We start from the raw sequence: 25,862 nt of genomic DNA on the forward strand, positions 1-25,862 counted from the left end.
GTCTATGTAGTCTATGTAGGATCTAGTTGGAGGTACTTACAGTTACATGTTGTCAAAACTTTAATTATTATCAAAATTCTTACAGCTCGTCTACAGTCTACAGAACAAGATCTTCGCAGTGTCTCGGTAGTCATTATATAAAAAGAAAAAAAGACACAGCCAATGCACCTGATAGTGGCTGGTGTGGCTAGTAGTAGTATCGTAATGCAACTGCAGAAGAGAAACAGTTTTGTAAACGTCATCAGTTTAAGGCAATCTGAAACTAAGATAGATTTAAGATTAGTAATGAAATTGGTAACATATTTGGACTTGGATATATGATTTTTATTGGGGTCCATCTCACAATGGAGAAAAACTGCACGAGTGTTATGTATTAAATGCAATTTCAACAAACCATTTAACTACCTTTAGGTACCGACATCATACATGTTCTCTGTACGTAGCCTACACTACATGAAGACATTCAGTTGAAAAAATTGATAAAAATAAGAAGTAAAAGAAATAAAACAAAAAACAAAACAGGCACAAACAAAAGAAACATGTAAAGTGATAACACAAAGTTCATCTACACAAGGCCTACGTAGCCTGTTCAAAGCAACACACCTTATTGCTAGTCAAAGCACTTCAATACAAAAGAAGGAAGAAGGATATAGAGATGCATGTAAATGCCAAAATAATTACTGGTATTGCTTTCGAAGAGTGAAAAATTATATCATTAAAATAAAGAATAAGAGACAAAAACTATATCTATAAATGAATAGATTAATTAAATTACTGTTAATCTTTAACGATATTTGGCAATGAAAAACAACCAACAAGGGATGTACAGTGTATAGAACATCAGCTGCCATTGAACGTTAATTTTGTTTTATAATTTCTTTTTGCCATGAAAATGTTTGCATGATAGATCTATAACTCGTAAAATAGAATTGAATTGACTTTTTTGTTCACACGTGGCCATGAACTTTGGCAATGCCTTTGTGTACGCAAGCCGTACACCTGTTGCTCCAAGCATTGTGTGCAGCATGCATCAATAAGAAAAACTTCTCTCCATGTGAGGCGGGAACAAAAGATGGGCAACCTCTTTACCAGGGCATTAGCGTTCGCAAGCCACGTTGTCTGTGTGTCTACGTTACAGTTTTTGTATTTGCTGAGTGATGGGTTATTTACATGTACAGTATGAGTCATGATAAGATAGTGCGTTCATGTACTTTTATGCAATAAAATGATCAGTACCCATGGATATGGACGTTTATTGAGCATTTGTAAAGAAAATGCATCATTTTAATGTGATCTTTAGTTCATCTTGGTGATAGGCTACATAGCCCTTTCAGGCCTTAAATTTCAATATTTTTAGGGCAAGGCCATTTTTCTGTAGGGCACATTCCTATATTACAGCACAAATAGGAAGAATTTGAAAGGGCACAACAAATCTCCAAGGCCAATGAGAGGGGCATTGAGGCCAATCAAAGGGGCATCTAAGGCCATGGCCTTGGTGGCCTTGGATTAATTTAAGCCCTGCCCTTTGAAGATTACCAGAATAAGAAGAAGAATATAATTGGTATTTGTTTCGAACATCAGAATTGAGAGGCTGTACATGTACATGTACAAGTAACATGGCATTTTCAAATTTTATGTTTAGTATGAACAAGTGCTCTTTTGAATGGGGCATTTTAATAACTGACTTAATTTATTCAGATTTTCGTTAAAGACCGATCAGGTAGTTGATATCAATAAAAAAGATAAACCCTAGCTATTAGCTTCACTTGCAATTATGCAACTGACTGTACATGTACATGTACATGTAGGTCACATGTATTTCAGGCCTGTATAGTATTATCATTAGTATTCAGGTAAATCGTAGAGGTATCTGAGTCAGTTTGTTTCAACACTTGACAGTTCAATCAAAAATTGTGATTCTGTAATAGTTGAATACTACCTTAATGTAGTGCAGTTTCTCATTGAAAATGAAAGTTACATCTAGGTGAAGTACATCAATATGTGGGTCAGCAGTATGTTAATTTTCTCATAAACTTCATATGTTGTTAATTGAAATTGAGAAAGAAAAATAATTGTAGTTTCATTTCCAGAAGCCTTGCCCTTGATGATGGTTAATGTTTATGTAGGCTCAAAACAATGGAGAGCTTAGTACATGTGACTCTCATATTAGTCTCATTCAGGATGCGCATACTTGGGGTGCGTCTTCCGCTGGTGTGTATTCGTGGCAGCTAGGGAGACAAATACATAGCCACGTGTATTCTTCTCATCTTTCCTTATAGGCCGGCTGTCTTCTTGATTAAAATGGCTTTGCGTGTCAGTCTGTGCCACATGTTTGCCCCTCGCTTGGCGATAATGTGTTTCACAGAGCTGTATTACCCATATGCCTCTGCAAATTCGATGTCCCCTTGATATTGTTCTGCAGAGTACCAAAGCTGTAATTGATTTTGGGAAACCGTTCAGGTTGTACTCCATTTTGACATTGTAATGTAAATTTGGATGCTAGGCAAGTAGTATGATGTACACTTTTCAACTGTAGACTATTTACATTGATCAGGGAAACGCGACAAAATAAGACGGTTGATCATGAGAATCCTTTCTCACAGGCGGGGGAAAAGTGTCCTACATGTACATGCCACTGTTAAAAGTCATGATGTTTCATAAAGAGAAGGGTGGGGCTAGGGATTAATGGGAATTTATTACTGTGGTGGGTGTATCAGCATGACAATCAATGCATTGTGAAGAGTTGATGCCTTAATAATTATAGTACATTCACTCATCTTCCCATTTTCTGATTTTTCTGCAAGCTGAAACTGTGACATGTACATGTAGACATGTAGACTTGTGTTCAAAGCATTTTCTAAATACAGAATAACCAGCTATACTTGGATTTTTACCTCATATGAATAGAAAAAGAAGGGAGCACCTCTCATAAATATTTCCATCAAGGTTAAAATAACCTTGACATCGCAGTAGTCCAAGTTGTACTTTATCATCACCAGGGTAGGCCATTCAAGGATCTGACCTTAATCAATGACTTCCTAGGGCAAATTGACCTGCAAGTCTGTTCTATGAGGGATCTTATATCTGTCATGTTTGGCAGGTACCTGGTCTGATTGACGGCTTAGTTTACAGTTGTGTCTGGGGGATCTGCCAGCTAATACGTTGTATCATGTTCCGTGATGCGTTTAGCTTGAGGTAGTGGCATTTTATAGCTCTGACAGGGGATTTATGATCCCTCCCCGAAGCCAGGGAATAATTTCTTATCAATTATTCAGCAATGTGGTGCGTGCACATCTAGGAGAAGTAGAGAAGAGCGAATTTGGATTGGTTTCTGCGGCCCTCAAGCTTCCCTGCTAGTGTACATGTACACTGTACATGTATGTCCACAATAATCTGATATGATATCAGTTAAATGTGTACATGTACATGTATATGTACATGTACGTGGATGTGAAACTACTACAATAGACCTGTTTACTAACATACATTTTTACATATTATTCAAGTTTATGGATGTTTTTTTCCTGGGGACCTAGTGATGAGGTATTCCATTAACCTCTTATTAATGAATGAACTACATGTACAGTACTTGGAATCCATACTGCATGCATTACTTGTTGATATGTAGGGCAAGCCTTGGGTAAGCTACAACTGTAACTGATTGTCAAAAACAACCTTTCTTTATAAAACAATATGCATACATTTGAATATTAACGTTAGTAAACAATCTTTTTGAACAGCTGCTTCTGCACAGTAGGGTCCAGACCGTCCAGACAAATTTTATGTATGCATTGTATGAATTCATAATGAGTGGTTGTATGAACTATGATAACAAATAAAAAAAAGTTCTGTATGTGATGACATCATAATGACATCATAATAATGAATCAATTTTCTTTGTTCTCTTTCGCAGACTGTTGAGCATGGCTTCCCCAACAAACCAACTGCCCTTGCCTACGATCCGAAGCTGAATATCTTTGCCATTGGAACGTCAAACGGAGTCATCAAAATGTATCCTTTACTGTACAAATCAACAGATATCACCCGTTGATCTTGTGATGATCATAAAAAGTCATCATTCAATATATTCCTTTTTCAGTTAAAGAATGCGAGGTATTGTTTGAGAACTTGGATGGACAGTCATCGTGGTGTCACATTCTAAACAGGGCATCTCTGTCTTTCTCTCTTTTTCATTTACTGTACCATCTCAAATACATACAGTACTCTCTCTCTCTCTCTCTAATATCAACCAGTAACAGCTGTCTGTGAACAATGGCATTGGTATGCTACAATAAGTGAGCAAACATGAGTCATCGCTATTGTTTCTGTTAGTCGTTGTTTTCCAATATTGATCCAGAAATACGCTCTCACTCCTGATGATTAACTAAATGACCTCATTCATTGATCTATAGCTTGATGCTGCAAGCAGCTCGAAGATATTTGGCACTGTAAAGTGTCGGCTCCCATTAGTCAATTTTGTTATGCGGCCCTCATTTGACATAATCATGCATTATTCATGATTTCATGTTGCAGGGTAGATGTAGTCTACGTCATAGACTCTAATGAATTTACAGTGTACAGCATGTGTTCATGATGTCATGTTACGGCTTTAACGTTTTGTCTATATGTACAGTATGTCACAGGCTCTAATGAATGTCTGGTATACAGTAGCTGTATTATTCATGACTTCATGTTGCATCACAGACTCTAATTGATGCACTTTGTTTCAACTAAAAGCTGTAGGAGCTAAAGTAATAAGACAATTTGAAAGGACAAAGCAGATTGAACATGATAAATTGGTATCGATTGAGGGTCCAATCAAATCTTATTATCCATACTCCTGACGACGTAAGTGGACTTATTAAACATCGAGACAATCTCATCCTCCCAGTCCCATTGGATATGCAAATTAGTCAGTCATCGTTTATTCTCACTCATTACTAAGTCACAGACTTGTGAGCAAGTCCATTTATAGCCCACTTGAAATACCCATTAATCATACATGTAGATAGGCTATGGCTACTGGTCTACACACTTCTGGACAAAGAGCTTCTATTATCATGCTCTTCCAATGAACTATGAAGATACAATATGTTGACCTCTCTTGTAGTTGAGCAAGTACTCAATACACTGTACATGTCACAATTCAAGCAGATAATATACACACTCCAGCCTTCATCCAACTGATGTATCTGTCATACACTACAGGTAGCTGCCAAAGTCAAATATAAAGTTAACACATACATGTAGTTGAAATGAAATTAAGGGGCCTAGCAGTTATACAGGTTCCTTTATATTTGGGTTCATGAATGTTCTGAACAGACGCACATGATGTTATATTTAGCAAAGTCTGCAACAGCTGGTCGTCACATGATAGCATAGGCCTGCAGTTTGCCAAGTATTCATATTTTATTTGGACTACAGTATGATATTGTGAAAATATATTGGTTATTATTTGAATCGATTAAGATAGTGAACCCCCTGAATGAATATTATAAAATCGCTGCTCTACAGGCTGTATATTTCTATTACTTGTACCTCTATACACCTACCCACAATGAAAGTTACTAATTACAAATTTTCAGTTTGTTGGAACAATTCATTAAAGATTCAAGTCTCACGTGGTTTTGTCATGCCAACTTCTCTCTCAACATTTCTGCACAAAATTGATCATTTACACATTTTCCCCTGGAGTAATAGCACGTGCAATTACTCGCATCTAAACCATGGCATACGTGTACCTTAATTGAATTTATCGTTGATGACCTCATTATTTACATTTGAAATTCAAACACTTATGTCTGGGACACAAGCCAACCCGCCAAATTTCGCCCCTCTGCAAATATATTGATCCCCCCATCACGAGCAGCGAGTGCAGGGTAAAGTGCATAGATGCTAGCCAATCACTCACTCACATACAGCTCATTGACATGCTACATGTAGGGCTTTTTGTTATCTGTCTGTGTGTATTCCTCTGTCTCGATTCGTGTCAATGGGGGTGCGTTCACATTGGTATGATCATTATTAATCATTATGCAAAGATGTGTTATTGTCCATTGAGATTATGATTAATTCCATACAATAATTATTAAAAAAATACAAATGTGAATGCATTCCTATATCATTGGTATCATTGTTCACTGCATTATATGCAAAGATGTGCATCATCCATTAAAAGTATGACTCAGTTTATGTATATAACTGACCTTTTTAAAGCTTGAATGGTCATGATGAATACTTTCAACATTCCACGAATGAACAATATTACCTTCAACATTCCTTGAATGAACAACAGATACATGTAGATTCCCAGTATCTGCTCTGCAGCTCTGCAGCTCTACACATTTGCACATTGTAGGCCCATTACACAAAACTTGTTATTTAAGCTAGTGATATCCTTGCTTCTGATGAATTGGTTATCAGCAGATTTGTCATTGATTTTTGTCATTTGTCATTGAAACAAGGCTTTATAGTGAAACGTGGCCCAGGTATGACATATCATGTACAATGTAGACCTGTAAATGTATGTATTGCTTTGCATTTCAGATTTAAAATTGAGCATACTCCATTCCTTTTTTTTTAAAGGTCTAAGACTGCAGAAAACTTAGTGGCGGAATATTACATAATGTAGATTCAAACACGCAGTATGTCATATAGACCCAAACTACATGTATGTCTGTATGATCTGTTTGCTATATCAAACTACAAGTACTATCATGTTCATGTACATGTACATGTAAGATGCAGTAAATGTACAATCTCTTAGAAGTACATCTCTTGTATTAGTTGTCAGTAGTACTGTAGCAGTAATCTAATTCAAATTAAGCTTTTACATGTATTTCTTTGCCATTTTTTCTTTATAATAGGAGCACAGTACCAACAGAATTATGTGAACTCTCCTCTTGTGCTTGCACACAAAGTCTATGTAATGGAGACTCTTTTGTTGTGTTCCAATTGTACTGCATACAAACGCAAGGCCGTACGTTGATTGTGCGTGAATGCATGCCCTCCGGTCCTTTCAATTATTTGCACTCGGGCCCTCCAGGTGTGAAGTTCAGCCGTTTCAAATTTTGGCGCGAGATCGACATCCTTGTCCCTATTTAAACATGCTTTATAATGTCTGATGATATATGAAGCAAAACAAAGGGGGATTAGTTTTTTTTTTTGGTTTTGTGTTATATGTTGCAATACAAGGATATTCCCCCAAAATGAATGAAACAATTGTGTACAATATACATTTGAGCACCATACATGTATACATGTAGGCCATGTTCATGTACAGTACATGTACAGACCATACTAGACTTTACATTACAGATTTTACATCATTATGAATGACAAGGTTGTTTTGGTTAATGGTCGATTATGGGTGTTCCCTGGACCTGGTTATAAGTCATGCCATATGTCAATGAATGCATTTTGTGATAATTCATCAATTTACTGATATTTTTCATCAGATAATAAAATATGCTTGTCCTTATACTTTTATATTACTTTGTAGGAGGCCAACATGTACATTATACTTGTACATGTACAGTAATCCTCAATTTTTCCTTTGATTTTCTCATTAATATAATTTGTGCTCTTGTAGGGTTTCTTTGTGTAGGCCTTACTCTAAATTTCACCTGAATCTTTCTCTTTCTTCGGCACTCGGTACAAATTCCTACAAAGTTGGCCTACACAGGTATTTTTCTCCCATTTAAATATGAAGGGCTCACAAAATGAAACAAAATTTCCCATCAGACCACAATTCATATAAAAGTAAACATCTCTTTATAAATACACATGAATACACAAGTTGAAGATAACTGGCTGAAGCACAGTACATGTACATGTACATGTTGAGAGTTGCTTGGAGTTGACCATCTCACCCTTGAGTTACATGTACCCTGGTATCTTCAGCGCTGGGCGGGCGTTGTCCAGGACAGTGCGATGTACTTTGCTTCAAGCTCATCTCACTTCACCAAGCAGAGTCGTGAGACAGCTACACCCTGCTGAGCTCAATTACACGCTGCTCGAAAATTAGACTTGCTTCCCCCCCCCCCCCTCCCCTCATGTGTACGTAGAAGGAATGATGCGTATGAATCGATCTAATGCATGCTGGTGATTTATATCATGTTATGTATGCAAGCGTTAAGGGACCATGCTCAAATGTAAGAGTAAGCTGCACGATAGAAAAATAAGCCAGTCGATACGACATATCCTTGACATGTTTTGGTGTGGTTCCTTTGAAAATGCCGAGCCTAAAGTAATTGGATCATATGTTCAGCTTGATAATATACAGTAGATAAACATCCTACATGTAATGTGTGCATGGTTCTCTCATAATGTACATTACATGTATTTATGGAGGAATTGTTCAAATTAGTTTGATGAATATTGAGATTTAATTCAAACTAGATGAATGATATTAGGTTTGCCCCTCATTGAACAATTTCTTTTGGGTGAGTGGTGGTGATCAAAATATTAATTACTGGTAATTAGGGATATACATATTCTATTTCTAATTTGTTTCATCCAGAATTATCCCAGTTTTAGTATTCAATCATTTTCACTGGATTGAGGATAGTGATCGCAATGATGACGATGATGATAATAATGATGACGACGAAAATGATGATGGAGATGATGATGATAATGATGGTGATGATGATGATGATGATGAGATGTTTGGGCCTGTACTACTTACATGTACATGTACTACATGTATCTGAACAGTAGCAAACATCATGACAAATGACAGAAATACTGCGTGACACTTGGTAGCTCTGCAAGATGTCTACACATGTACTTGTAGGCTGTACATGTATCTGGAGGAATCGCTTCTACAGTGTGCATGTACATGTACATGTAGTTCTACAGTGTTCCTATCTCCTGCTCAAGGTTGTCTTCTCAAGGTCAGAGGGGTCAAGGGAATCGTTCTGCACTTTCACCTGAACTTAAAGCATTAGCCCTATCGAGTGGTCTAGCGTAGGCAATACAAATGCCTCATTCCTCTCTTGACAAATTAGTTATTACTCTTTTGTTGTGGTATTTTACAAGGAAATGTGTACATTTTGTAGATGTACAGTACATTAGGATGTAGGCCCACAATATGTAGTTGATATTTCCAGTAGGCCAACATCCTTGTTCTTGTACATTGTACAGTATATGTTTAAACATCAAGATTGACCTAAACTAGCTTATTGATATTTTCTGTATCATGTTTTGCGCCCTTTGTCCCACCCCTCCCTCTATTCCTTGAATTCATTTCTCTCTACATGTATATCTATAAAGATAAAAGATTTCTTAATAAACAACAAATTTCCAAGAAAACAAATAAGCTGCACCTTGTACAGTAGTGTACATGTACATGTACTGTATGCACAGTCTTTCGTTGTAGCCTACACTCTACATGAGTTGTGTAAATTTAACAAGTACCGTAATTAATGGTGTATAAACCGCCCTCGTGTATTAACCGCACCCCTCTTTTTCACCCTAAAAAAATAAATAAAATAAAAAATAAATTGCCGACGCCGACTCTGTCGGCAGTAAGCCAGGTCCGTGTTAAAAAACCCACGCGGGAAGGCCTTTCATTTAACTGCGAGGTGCAGCTGAATGTGTAAGATCATTAATGTATAATTTAAAAACAGTAGAGGACCTAGGATCATAGAACCTTGTGGTACGCTGTGTAATAGAAGAAAAATTGGAGGAATTATTATTATAAACTACATGCCGGGTACCGGTACTCTTATTTTGTGCATCCGTTTGAATTGTTCATCGTTGAGGTATAATTCCTTTACCGGTATTGAGATCTATCAGAAAGATTACTTTTAAACCAAGATGACAGACAAATTTGAGTGTTGTTTTAGTTTCCGAGTGGTGAGTCAACACTATGAAAATGACTGACAAAGAAAGCGGACAAAATATACAGTTCATCAGGTAGACAAAGGCACATCCCTTCACTGCTATTATGTAAAAATGTGTAGAACAGGTGAATATGCATGTGACACCTGTTCTACACATTTTTACATACATGTAATAGCAGTGAAGGGATGTTCCTTTGTCTACCTAAGGAACTGTATATTTTGTCCGCTTTCTTTGTCAGTCATGTTCATAGTGCAACACACCGATTACTGAGCTGGGAGACATTACCAGGCATAGCGCCAAGTGGAGGGGAATAAATCGAAATTGTTTTCTTTTTTCTTTTTTTGTGTACCATGTATAAACCGCACCCCGACTTTGAATTTTTTTCGGCGGCAAAATGGTGCGGTTTATACACCGTTAATTACGGTACAGTGTAAGTAGTACATGTATGTCCATCTACATGTACATGTACTCCAGATAATCTATTGAATTTCCCCATACACTCTAATGGTTACCATAAATGGTACCAATATACTGTAAATCACCAGTAGTTTGGTAAATATATTATGTAATCAAGTCCCATTGCATGGCCTCTTTGTCCACAGGGGAACAAAGGGAGTTTTCTTATGATGGGCTTGGCTTTGTATACCCTCCCTCTTAACCTATGGCTAGATACAAGGGTCATAATAGATTGAACTTGTAACTGTTAACAGTTAGTCAAATAGGCAGGGTGGGGTCAAAGAATTGTACAGTATTTCAGCTGTTTTTAACAGTCACCAAGTGGGCTTACACACATACTTTTGTATGTACTGTAGATTATTGTTATACATTATTTATATAGGCCAACATTTACAAAGTGGAATAATTGATGCAAGGCTATTGATCTATACTCTTAATTTATTACTTTACTGGTGTGTGTTTATGAAATTGCATATGGATTATTGAGTTTACAATCTGTGCTGGTCAAAGCAATTATACATGCTGTGTTCCCTGTACATGTACATGAACACATCTGATATGTTTCCTTCCTTTGTATTATTAAAAGTGAATGAGTTGTACAGTATGTAAACATTTAGGGTTGATGGCTGTGCTTTTGCCAGGGCTGGAAAGCTGTCTTTCTTCCAGATTTGTTCCTGTAACATTCGGGATACAGTGCAGGGATGTAGCCAAGGTTGGGGTGCCCTCAAAAGAAAATGATACCCCATACCTGCATGCTTCCATAGATTACCAGAAAAAGATTGTTAATCTACTCTTGTTATCGACATGCAAAAGCTTCATGAATAAGACAAATTCTTTTGAAGAAAATAAAAAGTTATGCAGAATTAATCTTCTGAAAGTGATTTACTAAGCCAAATCTTTTGTAAATTATATCTCTAGGCAGTTTGATATTCCCCTTGCCTCACTTAATTTGCAAGTCATTTATTTTAGCTTCCTGACTTGATACAATATAAATTTGTTGATTTAATTGCCACTCCGATGTTGATATTTTGCTTTCATATCAAATGGGCGATTTACTTGAGTTAGTTTCACTTACGGTACCAATCCTCAGGCTATTACAATACAGTCAAACCTGCTTTAGTGACCACCTGTCTACAAAGACCACCTGTCTACAAAGGCCACATTTTTTGTTTCCCTTGAAAATGGTTTCTCATTGAATCATGTACTAAAGGAACCTGTCTACAAAGACCACCTGTCTACAAAGACCACTTTTTGTGTTTCCCTTGGGTGGTCGCTATAGACAGGTTTGACTGTATAAGAACTACATGTACATGTACCTAGCTGTAGGCCTACTTTTGGGAAGAATCATGATTATTCAATACGTACAGTATACAGGTATGTCATACTGTTTCACAGACATGTACATAAACCGTAAATGAATGGCTTTGGGTTTTTAGGCCTGCATACATTGTAGTTTGCCTGATAAAATACAATATTACTTGTGCATACAAATGTACATACATGTACAGCATTACATTACAGTGAATTTGTGTGAGACAAATTATTAGGAAAGTATATCTGGAGATTGACAGCCGTGACTCATTGTTGCTTTGGTTACGAAACTATTGTGTGACTTATCACCATACAAATCTGTAGTTTTATTGCTTTTTTGAAATATGAAGTCATTATGTGTCATTCTCAGGCTATTGTCAAGTTTCTCAAACCATATTATTGACATCAACAATAGCACCAGAAATAATTTACCACAAAAGAATGAGTAAGCATGACTAAATGTTCATTCAGTATTCAGTGTAGTAGATAAACCTACAAAAAGTACATTATTATTGAGATTCACACGGCAGACCTGTTTATTGTAAATCTACATAATTATGTACATGTAGGTTGTTGTTCTAAATTTTGAAGATACCTTGTTAGGGACCATGTGGACGCATTAATAGTTACGAGCTTTAAGTTAACTCAAAGTTAATACAAACCATGATCTTTAAATGTTAGCGCGAAAACTACATGTACTAGCAGCGCGGGTCCTTACTCAAAGTTACATGCCATACTTATGCAATTGATTACACCAGCTTGAAGTTAAAATGAATGCTTTCCCTGGCTTGTACTTTTTGTGGTTAAATTTGAATACATGTTGTTTCTCTTTCTTTGAACCCTCCACATTATAAGTTGATCTTTGTTTATACATGGTTCATGGTTTATACCTTCGAGTTTGCAAACTTAGTTAAAAACTATGACGATGCTGTGTGAATGTACATGAACAGTAGCTATTGTTTGGTCTTTATACCGTACATGTACTTTCAATGCATGTCAATTTGGGAAAATATTTTGAGTGGGTGTGGTCTGTGGGAGTGGTGATTCTTATTGGAATTTCTTCTTCAGTTGTTGGTATTGTTCAGTCAGGGGTACAGAAAGGTCAACAACACAATTAGAGGAAATATTTAATCGTTACCCATCAGTTAGACATTTAGACGTGGCCATTAAAATGTCAGATTTGGTGATGTCATTAAGAGGATAAACTGTGTTTATTCGATCGGTTTTTAATGTTAAAAGAATTCAGGGAATTGGAACGAGGGAAAATTCATGCTACCATTTTTGCGACCACACAAATGTGCAAGCTAAATTTTTGATAGATAAATGACTAAACATCAGGGGCAAAAATAGACGGGGGCTCGGGGCGAAGTAGCCCCCAAAATGCACAAAAAAGAGCCCCTGAAAGTCATAAAAGAGCCCCCAAATTTTGCATAGAGTTCAATTCAAATCAAGTTAAAGAGTGTTATTTTCATATGACCTTCATAATATTGAATTTAATACTTACAAGTAGTGCTGTAACCAAACGTTTAACCGTCCGGTATCCGACCGCCGATGGCGGATTCCGTTTTCAATTGGACGGTTTCGGTTAAACGAAAAAAAAAAAAAAAAAAAAAAAAAAAAAAAAAAATCGTTTTTTTTTTTTTTTTTTTTTTTTTTTTAAGTTTCGATTTATGCCCCTCCACCTGGCAATGTCTCCCAGCTCAGTAATCTGTTTTTTGTTTTTTGACTCACCACTCCGAAACTAAAACAACACTCCAATTTGTCTGTCATCTTCAATATGTACTTTATAATACAAATTCATCCAACTTTTACACATGGCGTACCACAAGGTTCTATCCTAGGTCCTCTACTGTTTTTTTATTTACATTAATGATCTTACACATTCTTCTAAAAACGACATTGTTACAAATCAGCGCCTTCAAATGCACCTCGCAGTTAAATGAAAGTCCTGGCTTGCTGCCGACAGAGTCGGTCAAAAAAAAAAAAAAAAAAAAAAAAAAAAAAAAAAAAAAAAAAAAAAAAAAAAAAAAAAAAAAAAAAAAAAAAATCGTTTTTTTTTTTTTTTTTTTTTTTAATTTAATTTTTTATTCGTTTAACCGAAAACCGTCCGGTTTTGACTGGCGGTTAAACGGAATTGGAGATATCCGTGATATTACAGCACTACTTACAAGTACTGTGATTCATTTTAACAATATCTGTTGATAGATGAATTAAACATACATTTGTACATGTATAATGTACATGTACATGTACAGTGTATGCTAGTCATTTTCATGACAGTCTTACCAAATAAGAATGTGACAACAAAATTAGCAGAATTTACATGTACGTTCAAATCCATTCCACTCCGCATGTTACGCATGTACATGCATACTAATAAAGGAGTTTCCTCCATTGTTGTAGAGGTTATTGGTGATGTCATTCTCTTCACTGTTTTGGGTTTTGGTCCACATTCCTGGCATTCCAGAGCTACTTGTTCTAATGTACAGAGTCAAGGACTGGGATAACCCTCTCAAGTGTAGTCTTACTGCTTCAGACATATCCTGTGATGCCTTATCATTTGTCTCACTAGTGTCCATACTTCAGACACTCCCATTTCTACTTTAAAACAAATGACTTTAATGACCTTCGTACAAAACACGGTTTGTCAGGACGGTGCCAGTTATATCTTTTAAAAAAATATATAATGAAAAAAAGGGTTGGTCAAAATTGACTGATTGACAATAACAACATTCTTAGAAACATGTACTGTATAGGCCCATTTATTTGTAGTGTGAAGGACTGAAGGGTGTATAATGTATTTTAACATTAATAATAACAGAGTTTTACATCCTCCTGGCTCTGATCATACTATAAGAAGCTGTAGAAAATAACGGTGTCTAAAAGTTGTACAATGGCAATGTAGCAACATCACTCATTGTCTGTTGAGAGCCAGATGGGATGCTAGCCCATACACGTATGTACAGTACTTTTACTTTGAGTTACGTCTTTATGGCTCTTGTTGGAGGTGTAAATTACGGAGCAAATATTCGGAAAACGTGGCAAAATTTGCTTCTACATTTTTCCCCCTTGATACTCGAGAAAAAAAAATAGCCAAAGTTTGCTATCTTCCATATCATCGAGAGAAACATCTTATCTCATTTACATTGCGACGTTTGCTCTACTTGTCAATGTTGCTACCTTTAAACAATGAGGTGACATATTTTCTGGCCTAGCTACTCCTCCCACCGAGACACAAATTGGGGTGGGATTCAGCGCCGATTCAACGCTCGATTCCATGCCGGGCAGCGCCAGGCAGGTGGCAAAGGTGTGAAGAAGGGAAGGGAGATGAGCTTCAGGCTACTAATCTCCCTCATAGTTTCCTACCCCCAGTTCATACTACCAGAATTCATTGTATGACTACATGGGCATCGTATTCATAATTTGAAACGCATTTGAAACACATGCTTGAGTATTGTTTTGAACAAAAACTTGATGAATAGTCAGGGTTCCGTTCTAGTCAGACAGTGTATCAAACAAGTATTTAGCTAGACAGGGCTTATCATGAAAGTGCACTTAACCAGATATCATGCCAACTGACCACTTCATAACAATTTTTTTTTAATATGAAGTTTGTTTATTATATTATGTTGTTACATGTATCTGTTCCGTACGCTCATTGTATGACGATTTTTTATACAACTTTTCTTCATACAAGTTTCATGTAAATTTCCTCTAGTTTGTACAGCCCATTGGCATTAAATGGAAATTGGGTTCATGAAACATTCATGCATTTGAGAGTGTAGGACTAGTAGTAGTAGTAGAAGAGTGTCTGACTCACAGCTCTGTATACAACTGGATACATGTAAATGAGTCAGTGAATTAATCATGCTTGAGTTTTTGTTTCATTTTACCTTATTTCTTGTATTTAGGCATACAGACAGAAAAATTAACAGAAAGGTATACTTCCGTGAATGTGAGTGTGTAGTGAAACATATGAAAGATGCTTCTTGATTAGCTTTTTATTGATGATGCCTCTCAATTACATTATGAGGTCTGGATTTGGAATCAAATAAGACTAAAAAGTAATGATGGGATTGGTGACATTTACAACAGCAATACAAGTAATTTTGTAAATTAACATATAAATTTGTAAGTTTAACAATAGTAGTTGGATTATTAAAAAAGAGAATACACCTTTTCAAATTCATTTTACACATGTGTCTGTAACATTATTTCACATTTTGCACACCTACCATTTTGTACATATAATGTAGGCCTACATCGTACCTGTACATGATGTACAGTACAGTAAAAGTTGTTACACATTGCCACAGTATGATGTACAATTTATTGGTTGAAATTTGATTTAGATCAAGGGTAGAAGATAGCTGTATGTCGCAGGAGAGAAAAACAGTCTATTTGATAGAAATATGATCTACCGCGCCTTGTTGTTGGTGAAATACCTGTAGATTTATTTTCAAGAGAAATCTAGGCTATCAGATGGCTGGCTTACTATGCGTAAGACGATATTCACCAACCTGTGAGTCACCGTTAAAGGGCTAACGGCCGACAAGCCGGGCCAATCTCATGGAATATTTATGCATGGATTTCAAGGAGATGGGTTCCCGTTGGACTCGTGGAGGATGTTGAACTAAGGGCACGTTCATGCTTGATTTTGACGGCCAGAATCAGGCATCTGTTACGCGTTTAGTTCAAAACACGCTTGCGTTCATGCTCATTTTTGTAGAATCACCGAAAAACGGCGATCACGATCGCCGATCGTAAACTCACAAAAAGATGCGTTTACAATTTGTAAACGCGTTTAAATGGGGTCAACGCACTGACCTCTAGTGGGTCTATGTAGCATGCACAGTGAAGGTTTGCGAATCCAGCTGGAAGACCAATTAAGGCCACACACGGAGAATTGCCTGGGGAGCCAGAGAAGTAAGCATGAACACTACATCGTGGAACTGCGATCACGATGAGCGTTTACGATGAGCGTTTCAGATCGCTCATTCTGCCTTCAAAATTTAAGCATGAACGCAGCCTAACATGGTCGCATGGCCGCTCGCACGTTTGACGCTTGTCAAATTCTTAGCAACGTCAATTAGCCTGATTGCAGGCTGGATGATTTGTTTCCCCTATCAGTGCAAATTGAGAGGAATATTTATAATTGAGTTGGCTGGTATAATTAGTTCTTTCCTGTTAGCAAAATGAGCTAGGATACATTTATTACACTTATTTATTGTAGGCCTGTTACTCAAACAATAAAGGATTCTAAAGATAAAAAAAAAACTCACTGAGGGGTGTCAAAATCGTACTGAATTGGATCCACACTATTAACAAAAATGTCTATAATGGATTATATTATTTTAGACTGATTTGGAGCTAACCAATTTGGTTGGTCTATTTGGGACTTCCCTTACAGTTACAGGGACTGCTGGTTTGATCAACAATTATCTATTGGTACATGAACCTCTTATTGTGCTCAGTTGCACAATTTATTCCCCCGATAAAAAAGAAATAGATAAAATCAAGGAGATATAAATACATGTACATTGTATGTTTAAATGTACAACTCTACGTCAATGATATTCACATGTATTTGTGAATTCCCTGATTCAGCAATGTACATATACTTAAATGTATTTACTTCCATTTTATAGTTTCGTTATAGTGCTAAAGTACCTGTTTATAGAATATGTACTTTTAAAGGCAGTGAAGTACTAGTAGAAATTGATTAGGTTGAGCAATAGTATAGTATTAATGACTGCTTTGAGAGGCACAATTGTAACCTTCCCGAGAGCGTATGAAAACAACTATTTCTCGAATATTAAAGCAGTCATTAATACTTTTATATGCCGAAAAAAAATAGACTAAAAAATGAAAAATTAAAAATATTTATCATTTTGTCGAAGACGGGATTCGAACCCTTGCGTACAACAAGAGGTGTACCGAAAACCAACGCTTAGACCACTCGGCTATGGCCCGCCGTTAACATGCTTGGCAGTTTTCTCCAATATATACATTAAAATGGATTGAAACCGGCTTCGCATGTGATGAATGCTTCGCAAAAGCTCCATATACGGACTCTTCTTTTACTTTTGCAATGCATATTGGCACGAACTTAGATCAAGATCTATCGGCAGATGTTGTTTTTTTGTTTTTGGAAGTTTATTTTCGTCTTCATGTCAACAATGCAAGATAAAATTGTCGGTAAGATCGATCAAGATTCAATTGTATTGAAATTACCGACCAATCCTTCGCACACATACGGCATCCTCCATCGCTCAAACCATTTTTTAACATGTAAACCTATGGGGTAACCATGGAGGCTGACCAACTGTTTTTAATAACCATGGTTATTAAAAATATTGAAATGTTTTATGCATGGTTACCGAGAATTTTACAGGAACAGTTGAAGTTTATGAATGCAATTCGACCAATCAGATGGCTGGATTTCTTAAGTGAGGTATATAATTTAGGATGACTAATACATGTATGCAAGTCAATAATAATACATGTACATCACCATTGTAATTGTTTATTGAAAATAGTTTACTTAGTCATGCACAAATCAAAAGCTTATTGTTCCATGGTGGCAATACCGCCACCCCCACCATAACCACCATCATCAGCTGAGAAAAAACAGAAATGATACTCATATGAGTGTTATATTATTTGTGCAATGTTGCACAAGTCAACAAATAACAAACATTGTATTTACATGTATTGTACATTTACTTTCTATTTCATTGAAGAAAAAATTAAGCATCAATTTAAAAGATTTTAAAAAAACGCCAAGGACAAATCTTCAAATCTTTTAGGTTTAAAAACTTCAATTATGTAATCGTCTGAATCTGTTGCTCTAAGGGCGCGTTCATGCTTGATTTTGACGGCCAGAATCAGGCATCTGTTACGCGTTTAGTTTAAAACACGGTTGCGTCTTAGCTCACTTTTGTAGAATCACCGAAAAACGGCGATCACGATTCGCCGATCGTAAACTCACAAAAAGATGCGTTTACAATTTGTAAACGTGTTTAAATGGGGTCAACGCACTGACCTCTAGTGGGCCTACGTAGCATGCACAGTGAAGGTTTGCGAATCCAGCTGGAAGACCAATTAAGGCCACACACTGAGAATTGCCTGGGGGAGCCAGAGAAGTAAGCATGAACAGTGCATCGTGGAACTGCGATCACGATGAGCGTTTACGATGAGCGTTTCAGATCGCTCATTCTGCCTTCAAAATTTAAGCATGAACGCAGCCTTAGAGAATCAAAATGTTGTTGATAAAAAGGTGTAAGATGAGGTAGTCTAAGAGAAACCTCGACTTGTTTTCTTGCCATTACACCTCTACTACTCCATCTTATTTTAGCGTCTGTGTGAAGGACTGTTTGAAACTGTATTTGAATGGGACCCCAATCTTGCATCAGAATGGGGGAAAGCGCTTTAATAACCCCCTCTGTCTGTAAGCTGTATTATCATTGATGGAGGGGAAAGTGGGTCAAGGGGTGAAAGAGTCGGGGTAGGTATTTTGGACGGTGGTGGGAAAGATGGAGGGAACTCGAGCCCGAGCTGTCAGGGTGATCGCAGCTGAGGAAAGAGAAAATGGGATAACAAAGAAATAAAGCCATTGTAACACAATTTTCCACTACAATATGTAGATGCAATCGGATAATGATATGCGCTTGTGCTATGTAATGTAGTACAATTTAAAGAATAAGGTTACTTTAAAAAAATTGTTCTCTGTACCCTCCTACTTTGGGTTATTATATCCAATCATATAAAAAAAAGTATAATTTTCCAAAGTTTGTTGCACTTTTATTTGATTCTGCTTCATAATGTGGAAAAAGTGACATTGGATCATCCATGTATTACTATAGACCTCTTTCCCATTTAAACTTTCTCTTTATAATTACATTTATCACCTCATGTTTGTTGCTTCAGTGTGATGTACATGTACATGTAGATGTAGCTATAAAATGAGCTACCAAAACACCAACCTTTACATTGTAGTTTCTGTTATTACCAGAAAGCATGTGATGTGGAACGCTCAGAATTCAAGACAAAATAATTTTTTGTGGCGCCCTTGGATCACATGGCCTCTCCATCCTGGAGCCAACATAACTCAACATGAAGCTTTTGGGTCTCCGTAGAGCTGTACAACGCATAGAAATATACATGATTTCAGCTAGCATCCTTGACAATGGAGTCTGTATTTGTATTAAAGACCTCATCATGTTATCTTAGCTGGTGACACGCCCATCCAGGGACCAGCCATGTGTTGTCTTCATGAACATGAATGGTCTACTTGATGACTCATCCTACGTCTTCATTGATCGCAAATGATTACTTAGTCTCTACCTCCAGACCCTCTCTTGACACTACTACTGGCACTTCAATAAAGATTGAAGTGTGTCTGGATGGTCAGACTAGATGATCTTTTAAATAGGCTTGTAAATATATTTCAAACTTGGGGGGGGGGGGGGGGGAGGAGGAGGGTATATTATAATACTTGTATATCTTTGGTATTGATCTGGAATCAAATTGATGTAATGACCCATAGGTAGAAGATGGTGTGTTGTAGTAGACTACATGTGACTTATGTCTTGACTGTACAACAACCATGCAACCTGTTGCACAAAATTCTATGTAAGAATGGGGTAGGTTGTACTGTGGATCATAGTTGTACCAAGCACAATCTGAATAGGAAGAGAGAGCTTTAGTCATTAGACACAGCAGTTGATAACTTTGCTGTACGTCGGTATAATTTAAGAGCAAGCGCCATTAGCACCAAGAGAGGCAAATACAGGTGCGATGCAGGAATCCATCATCATCATCATCATTACCATCACCATCACCATCACCATCACCATCATCATCATCATCATCATCATCATCATCATCACACATCATCATCACCATCATCATCATTATCATCACCATCATCATCATCGTCATTATCATCTTCTTCATCATCTTTATCACCATCATCTTCATCCTCATCCTCATCATCATAGTTATTCAAGAAGATTAAATTCAAATGGTATGATAAAGATCAGGTCTTACCTTTTGATTTGTGAAAATATGAAATATTAGTATTGGGAATAGGTAACACGTAGTTGCTTTAATCCTGCTGTATTATCATATTCTGCATTTATGGCGGAAAGATTAAATTTTTATTGACATTTCATCGAGTCCATATTCATGAAGATTGTCTTTCAACTGTTCCGTCATGAATAGTACTGGTGGTAACCAAACAAACAGATGTTAAAGTGCACACTATAATAATGTTTGAACAGCTTATCATATCAACGCACAATAAAGGATGCAGTGTGCAAAAGACAACCCTTGATCTTATGCATTTTGGCGGGAACATGAACAAATAGGATGACTAATGCTTGAATTCAGTCAATCCACCGTAATAGCACTTACATGTATACAAATGTCGTCTCCCCAAATTGTAGTTTGAGCTATGCCTTTAGCATTATTATTTATCATCTTCATATATGGACAAAAAGCTCTGGGCTTTTCAATTTTTTAGAAGGCACTTCCTAAAAAGTTACAATGCCACAAATGTCGTCTCCCCAAATTGTAGTTTGAGCTATGCCTATAGGGTCATTATTTATCATCTTCATATATTGACAAAAAGCTCTGGGATTTCAATTTTTTAGAAGGCTCTTCCTTACAAATGTTACAATGCCACATTGTTGCAGTGACATTGCACTTTTAATAGCTTTTTTAAACCCCATTTGTATTGATGTGAGTGGCCAAGGTCTATAGAGCCAAGAACTGAAACTGAATAAGGTCCGGCTTTACGGTCATGACAACTTCCAGTTTATTAATGCATTTGCGCTATTGATGTGACCAGAATTTATACTATTTTTGCTAGACAATATGTTCTGTGTTTTGTGAAAGAGATGAGAGCGATAGAGACTGCAAGGCTGAAGTTTATCTAGAGGAAACCTGAAAAAGCCTGTTTGATCTATAAGCCAGCTCATATTTTGAGTCTGAACTGGCTCAATGCTTGCATTCCCATGGCACACCAGATCATTCACACCGCTGAAATAGAGCAATTTAACGGGCTACCTCACTGTTGTGAACGGGCTCTGAGACCAATATTAGGAAACCTGAGAGTCTACATTTGGTCCTTGTTTGCTTACAAGCATGCTGATGTGTCTAGTAAAGTCTGAATTCTGTTGTGAGGACTTGCCACCGCACCTCTGTCTGTTCACAACTGCACTTAGAGTTATATGGACAGGGCCCATAATGCAAAGATACTATGTTTAGACCAGGAAAATGTGAAGAAGAAAAAATGATACCCACACTATGAACATGACTGACAAAGAAAGCGGACAAAATATACAGTTCCTCAGGTAGACAAAGGAACATCCCTTCACTGCTATTATGTACAAATGTGTAGAACAGGTGTCACATGCATATTCACCTTTTTACATAATAGCAGTGAAGGGATGTTCCTTTGTCTACCTGAGGAACTGTATATTTTGTCCGCTTTCTTTGTGTGTCATGTTCATAGTGCCATTTGCCCTTTCATACCAGCTTTTCCTTTTGGCACCTGTAAAAATTCCAATTGCTTCAACTGGAAACATATATGATTGATCCCGATTATTTTCTTTCAGACCAAAAGGCAATGAAAGCCATTCATGCTCAATCTCTAATTGGTGAATTTTGGTCTTTGAAGCTTGAAATATGAAATTTGAAGCGCTTCGGTGGTAAGCGCTTTATAAGCACCGTTTTTATTATCATTATTATTCAATTTACTGTCCAGTAGAATTCCATCTATGTTTTGATGAACATTTCATTGAGAGACATAGGCAGCTGATCTTAGAATAAAAAAATGACAGGTGCACTCAAGTGAACCTGTAAAATTATCTGGTCTGAAAGGGGGCTTGATCGAGAGGGTCCATTTGCACCCACATGAACCCTTTGAAAATTGCCCAGTGTGAAAGGGGCATGGGAGACCTCTGTTTGATCCATGTTTGCTTACAAGCCAGCTGATGTGTCTGGCTCACCCTTGAAACAATATCTAGGTCAAGAAAGGTCAAAGTCAATGGCTCTTCTTTCAGCTCGATGTACTCTTGGGGTGTGTCTAGCAAAAACTATGGATGTATCATCTAATCCTTGCCCAAACAGAGCGACATGTAGGAAGGGGTTGAGGGAGGGGGAAAGCAGAGAGAGGGAGGGAGGAGAGGGGGAGGAGAGGGGGGAGGGAGGGAGGGAGGGAGGGAGGGAGGGAGGGAGGGAGGGAGGGAGGGAGGGAGGGAGGGAGGGAGGGAGGGAGGGAGGGAGAGAGAGACAGACAGACAGAGACGGACAGAGAGACAGACAGAGAGAGATAGACAGAGAGAGGGAGGGAGGGAGGGAAAGGGAGGGAGAGAGAGAGAGATATTAGGAAGGGGGAGGGAAGCAAGTAACACATGAAAACAATGATAGTATGATATTCCTAAGTAATTGTAATTGTACGAAAAACTTCAATGTAGACATCTCAATTTTACAATCCAATGATCTAGCTCCACAAATCACTTTGTTATCAGCAGTTTGCATGATGGTGCTGAATTGAAAGATGAAGCCCTAAAATTATGTTTTTAAATGTAGTCAAAATCAAACAATTGTCTACAATTTTTTTCAAGCTCAACATTACAATATACAAGTTTTTGTCTTCCATTTTTCTTCTCCCCCCCCCCATCATTTATTGATTGAATAACAATTACATAAAACACAAATACTTATACTTATTACAAAGAAAAACACATGAATTATGCGTTTTTTAACACCTGGAAAATAATGTTAATTATGTTAAATTGACAAGTTATATTACTCTCATCTACCTGCGTTATTCACACTAACTAATAACCATGAGAAGGAACGGCCTTGCCATATGGTCCTATAAAAGGCTGTTTCTGCATGGGGTGTTTGATTATGCGTATTTACATCATAATATTAAGCATCTTTATCTCTCTGTCTGCAGTAAAATGCATATTGGCTGGAGTCTTGTTAATGTTGGTACTTGGAAGCACTTCAAGCCAAGAGCTTCCCTTTTAAGCAGTTTTGTTGTATATGTTTTTCCTTTCGAGATACTTATCCACTCAATGAGTTTGCAGAATGAAATAAACATACACAATGTTTGTGTAATCTACAATTTTCAATTGGTAGAAATCAGAACATAAGTGTAATTGAGATGTGCAATATTTGCAGGAAATAAAATTGGAAATAACAAGGAAATAGGGACCTTGATATAGTATTGCCAGGTTGCCAGACTATTTGTTCCTGTCATACATTATATATTTTGTTTTACGCTGTCTGACCTACTAATGTCAATATTTTTTGCTCATAATCAACTGTGGTCATTTTACCTGGAATAAAATATAGTTAAAATAAGACAAAGAATGCCTTCTGATTCCCTCATTTATGACTCGCATGTATCATGTGTGATCTTGTACCACTAATGAGGTTTTATGGAGCAATACCAATATTGCATCTACAGCAAACAAGCTTATTAATTATTCAGTGACATGAATGTTTCATGCCTCAGACGTTTCAACCAAACGCGTGGAATGTTTTCCAAACGAAGAATACCAATGAAGTGCCCATGTTTACTGTACATACATGTACATGCTCTTATGTTAGCAACGTCTGATGATCGTTGCCTAGAAAGTAAACATTATGTCCTCTCGCTTGTGTTTACACTCTGGTATCCATGGCAACATGCTTCAACCTAATCGTAAGGGGTGATTCTGAATGTCTGCGTATGAGTGTGCAAACAGTATGCTACAGAACATTTTTTTTGGAGAGAAATAAGCTTGAATTGGTCGGGGTTAAAGATGCATGTCACCATCTCGTTATTGGGCACGCCCATGTAAATTAGATATTATGCGTATTGCGTTCATGTCACCATCTCGTCATTGGGCACACCCATGCAAATTAGATATTATGCGTATTCTGTTTATGTCACCATCTCGACATTGGTCACGCCCATGTTAATTAGATATTATGCGTATTGCGTTCATTGTTTTCCAAACTCCCTGGTGTTGTCTGGTTAAAGCTTCTCTTTAGCAGCAAATTAGAGTTGAGGTTATGTGACTCGACCTGTTGTAATGATGTTGATAACATTGTTGGTGATGTGGCTGATAATGATGAATAAAAGGAGGACGACAAAGATGTTGTTGAGTATGATGATGATGATGGTGATGATGAAAATTATGATATTCATGATGATGATGATGTTGATTATGATTATGCCATATGGAGTTGTAAAAAATGTCTTTTTACATGGCACTAACCTTCTTTGGCAAGACTTCTGCTCTTTTTAAAAGGGGAATTTTTATTTTATTTAGGAAGCTTTTGTGATCAAAGTAGCCATATGCCCTCATGGAAAAAAGGTGTGAGACATGAACAAACAGGAATATAAAGGAGAGGAGATGGTGTTCACATTAAATGTGTGAATGAATCTGATGGCCAAATTTCTGTCACTTGCCTCTAAGACTTACATGTAGAGATGAAGTCCGTGATTTTTAACACAGTTAATTTGAAAATCTAGATATTATCATGTTAGTTGAAATAATTTTGATGCCGACACTATAGATTCTGAAAATGGATGCCAACCATGTCCTACCACAGCGAGACCCACATCACTGAAAGGTCATGGAGACGGCCACTGTATGATCAAGCAATCAGTCTGTCTGGGATGAGTGTTTACCTCACAATAGGTGAAGTTAGGCTGCGTTCATGCTTAAATTTTGAAGGCAGAATGAGCGATCTGAAACGCTCATCGTAAACGCTCATCGTGATCGCAGTTCCACGATGCACTGTTCATGCTTACTTCTCTGGCTCCCCCAGGCAATTCTCAGTGTGTGGCCTTAATTGGTCTTCCAGCTGGATTCGCAAACCTTCACTGTACATGCTACGTAGACCCACTAGAGGTCAGTGCGTTGACCCCATTTAAACGCGTTTACAAATTGTAAACGCATCTTTTTGTGAGTTTACGATCGGCGATCGTGATCGCCGTTTTTCGGTGATTCTACAAAAGTGAGCATGAACGCAAGCGTGTTTTAAACTAAACGCGTAACAGATGCCTGATTCTGGCCGTCAAAATCAAGCATGAACGCGCCCTTAGAGGAGAACAAGAGAGGCTAATTTTCATTTGCCGCATCAGAAGCGATGGGTTTAGATCATTGAGGGTCAAGGCCTTGCCCGGGTGATGCCTGCATGGGTTATCATCGCGAATAAGAGAAGTTGATTGGGTG

The 25,862-nt window shown here is 37.3% G+C and overlaps 1 protein-coding gene across 16 annotated transcripts in view; it reads left to right on the forward strand.

Annotated features, from left to right (window-relative positions):
* LOC578619 (lethal(2) giant larvae protein homolog 2) overlaps positions 1 to 25,862 on the forward strand; it is a 68,756-nt gene that overhangs the window by 1,364 nt on the left and 41,530 nt on the right. For all 16 annotated transcript variants that reach the window (XM_030984176.1, XM_030984177.1, XM_030984184.1 and 13 more), the window contains exon 3: positions 3,914 to 4,011. In XM_030984176.1, coding sequence (XP_030840036.1) covers positions 3,914 to 4,011 — 98 coding nt within the window. The remainder of the gene's footprint in view (positions 1 to 3,913; positions 4,012 to 25,862) is intronic.

Source organism: Strongylocentrotus purpuratus, unplaced genomic scaffold (genome assembly GCF_000002235.5).
Source record: "Strongylocentrotus purpuratus isolate Spur 01 unplaced genomic scaffold, Spur_5.0 spur5_scaffold_14, whole genome shotgun sequence".
NCBI classification, from domain to species: domain Eukaryota; kingdom Metazoa; phylum Echinodermata; class Echinoidea; order Camarodonta; family Strongylocentrotidae; genus Strongylocentrotus; species Strongylocentrotus purpuratus.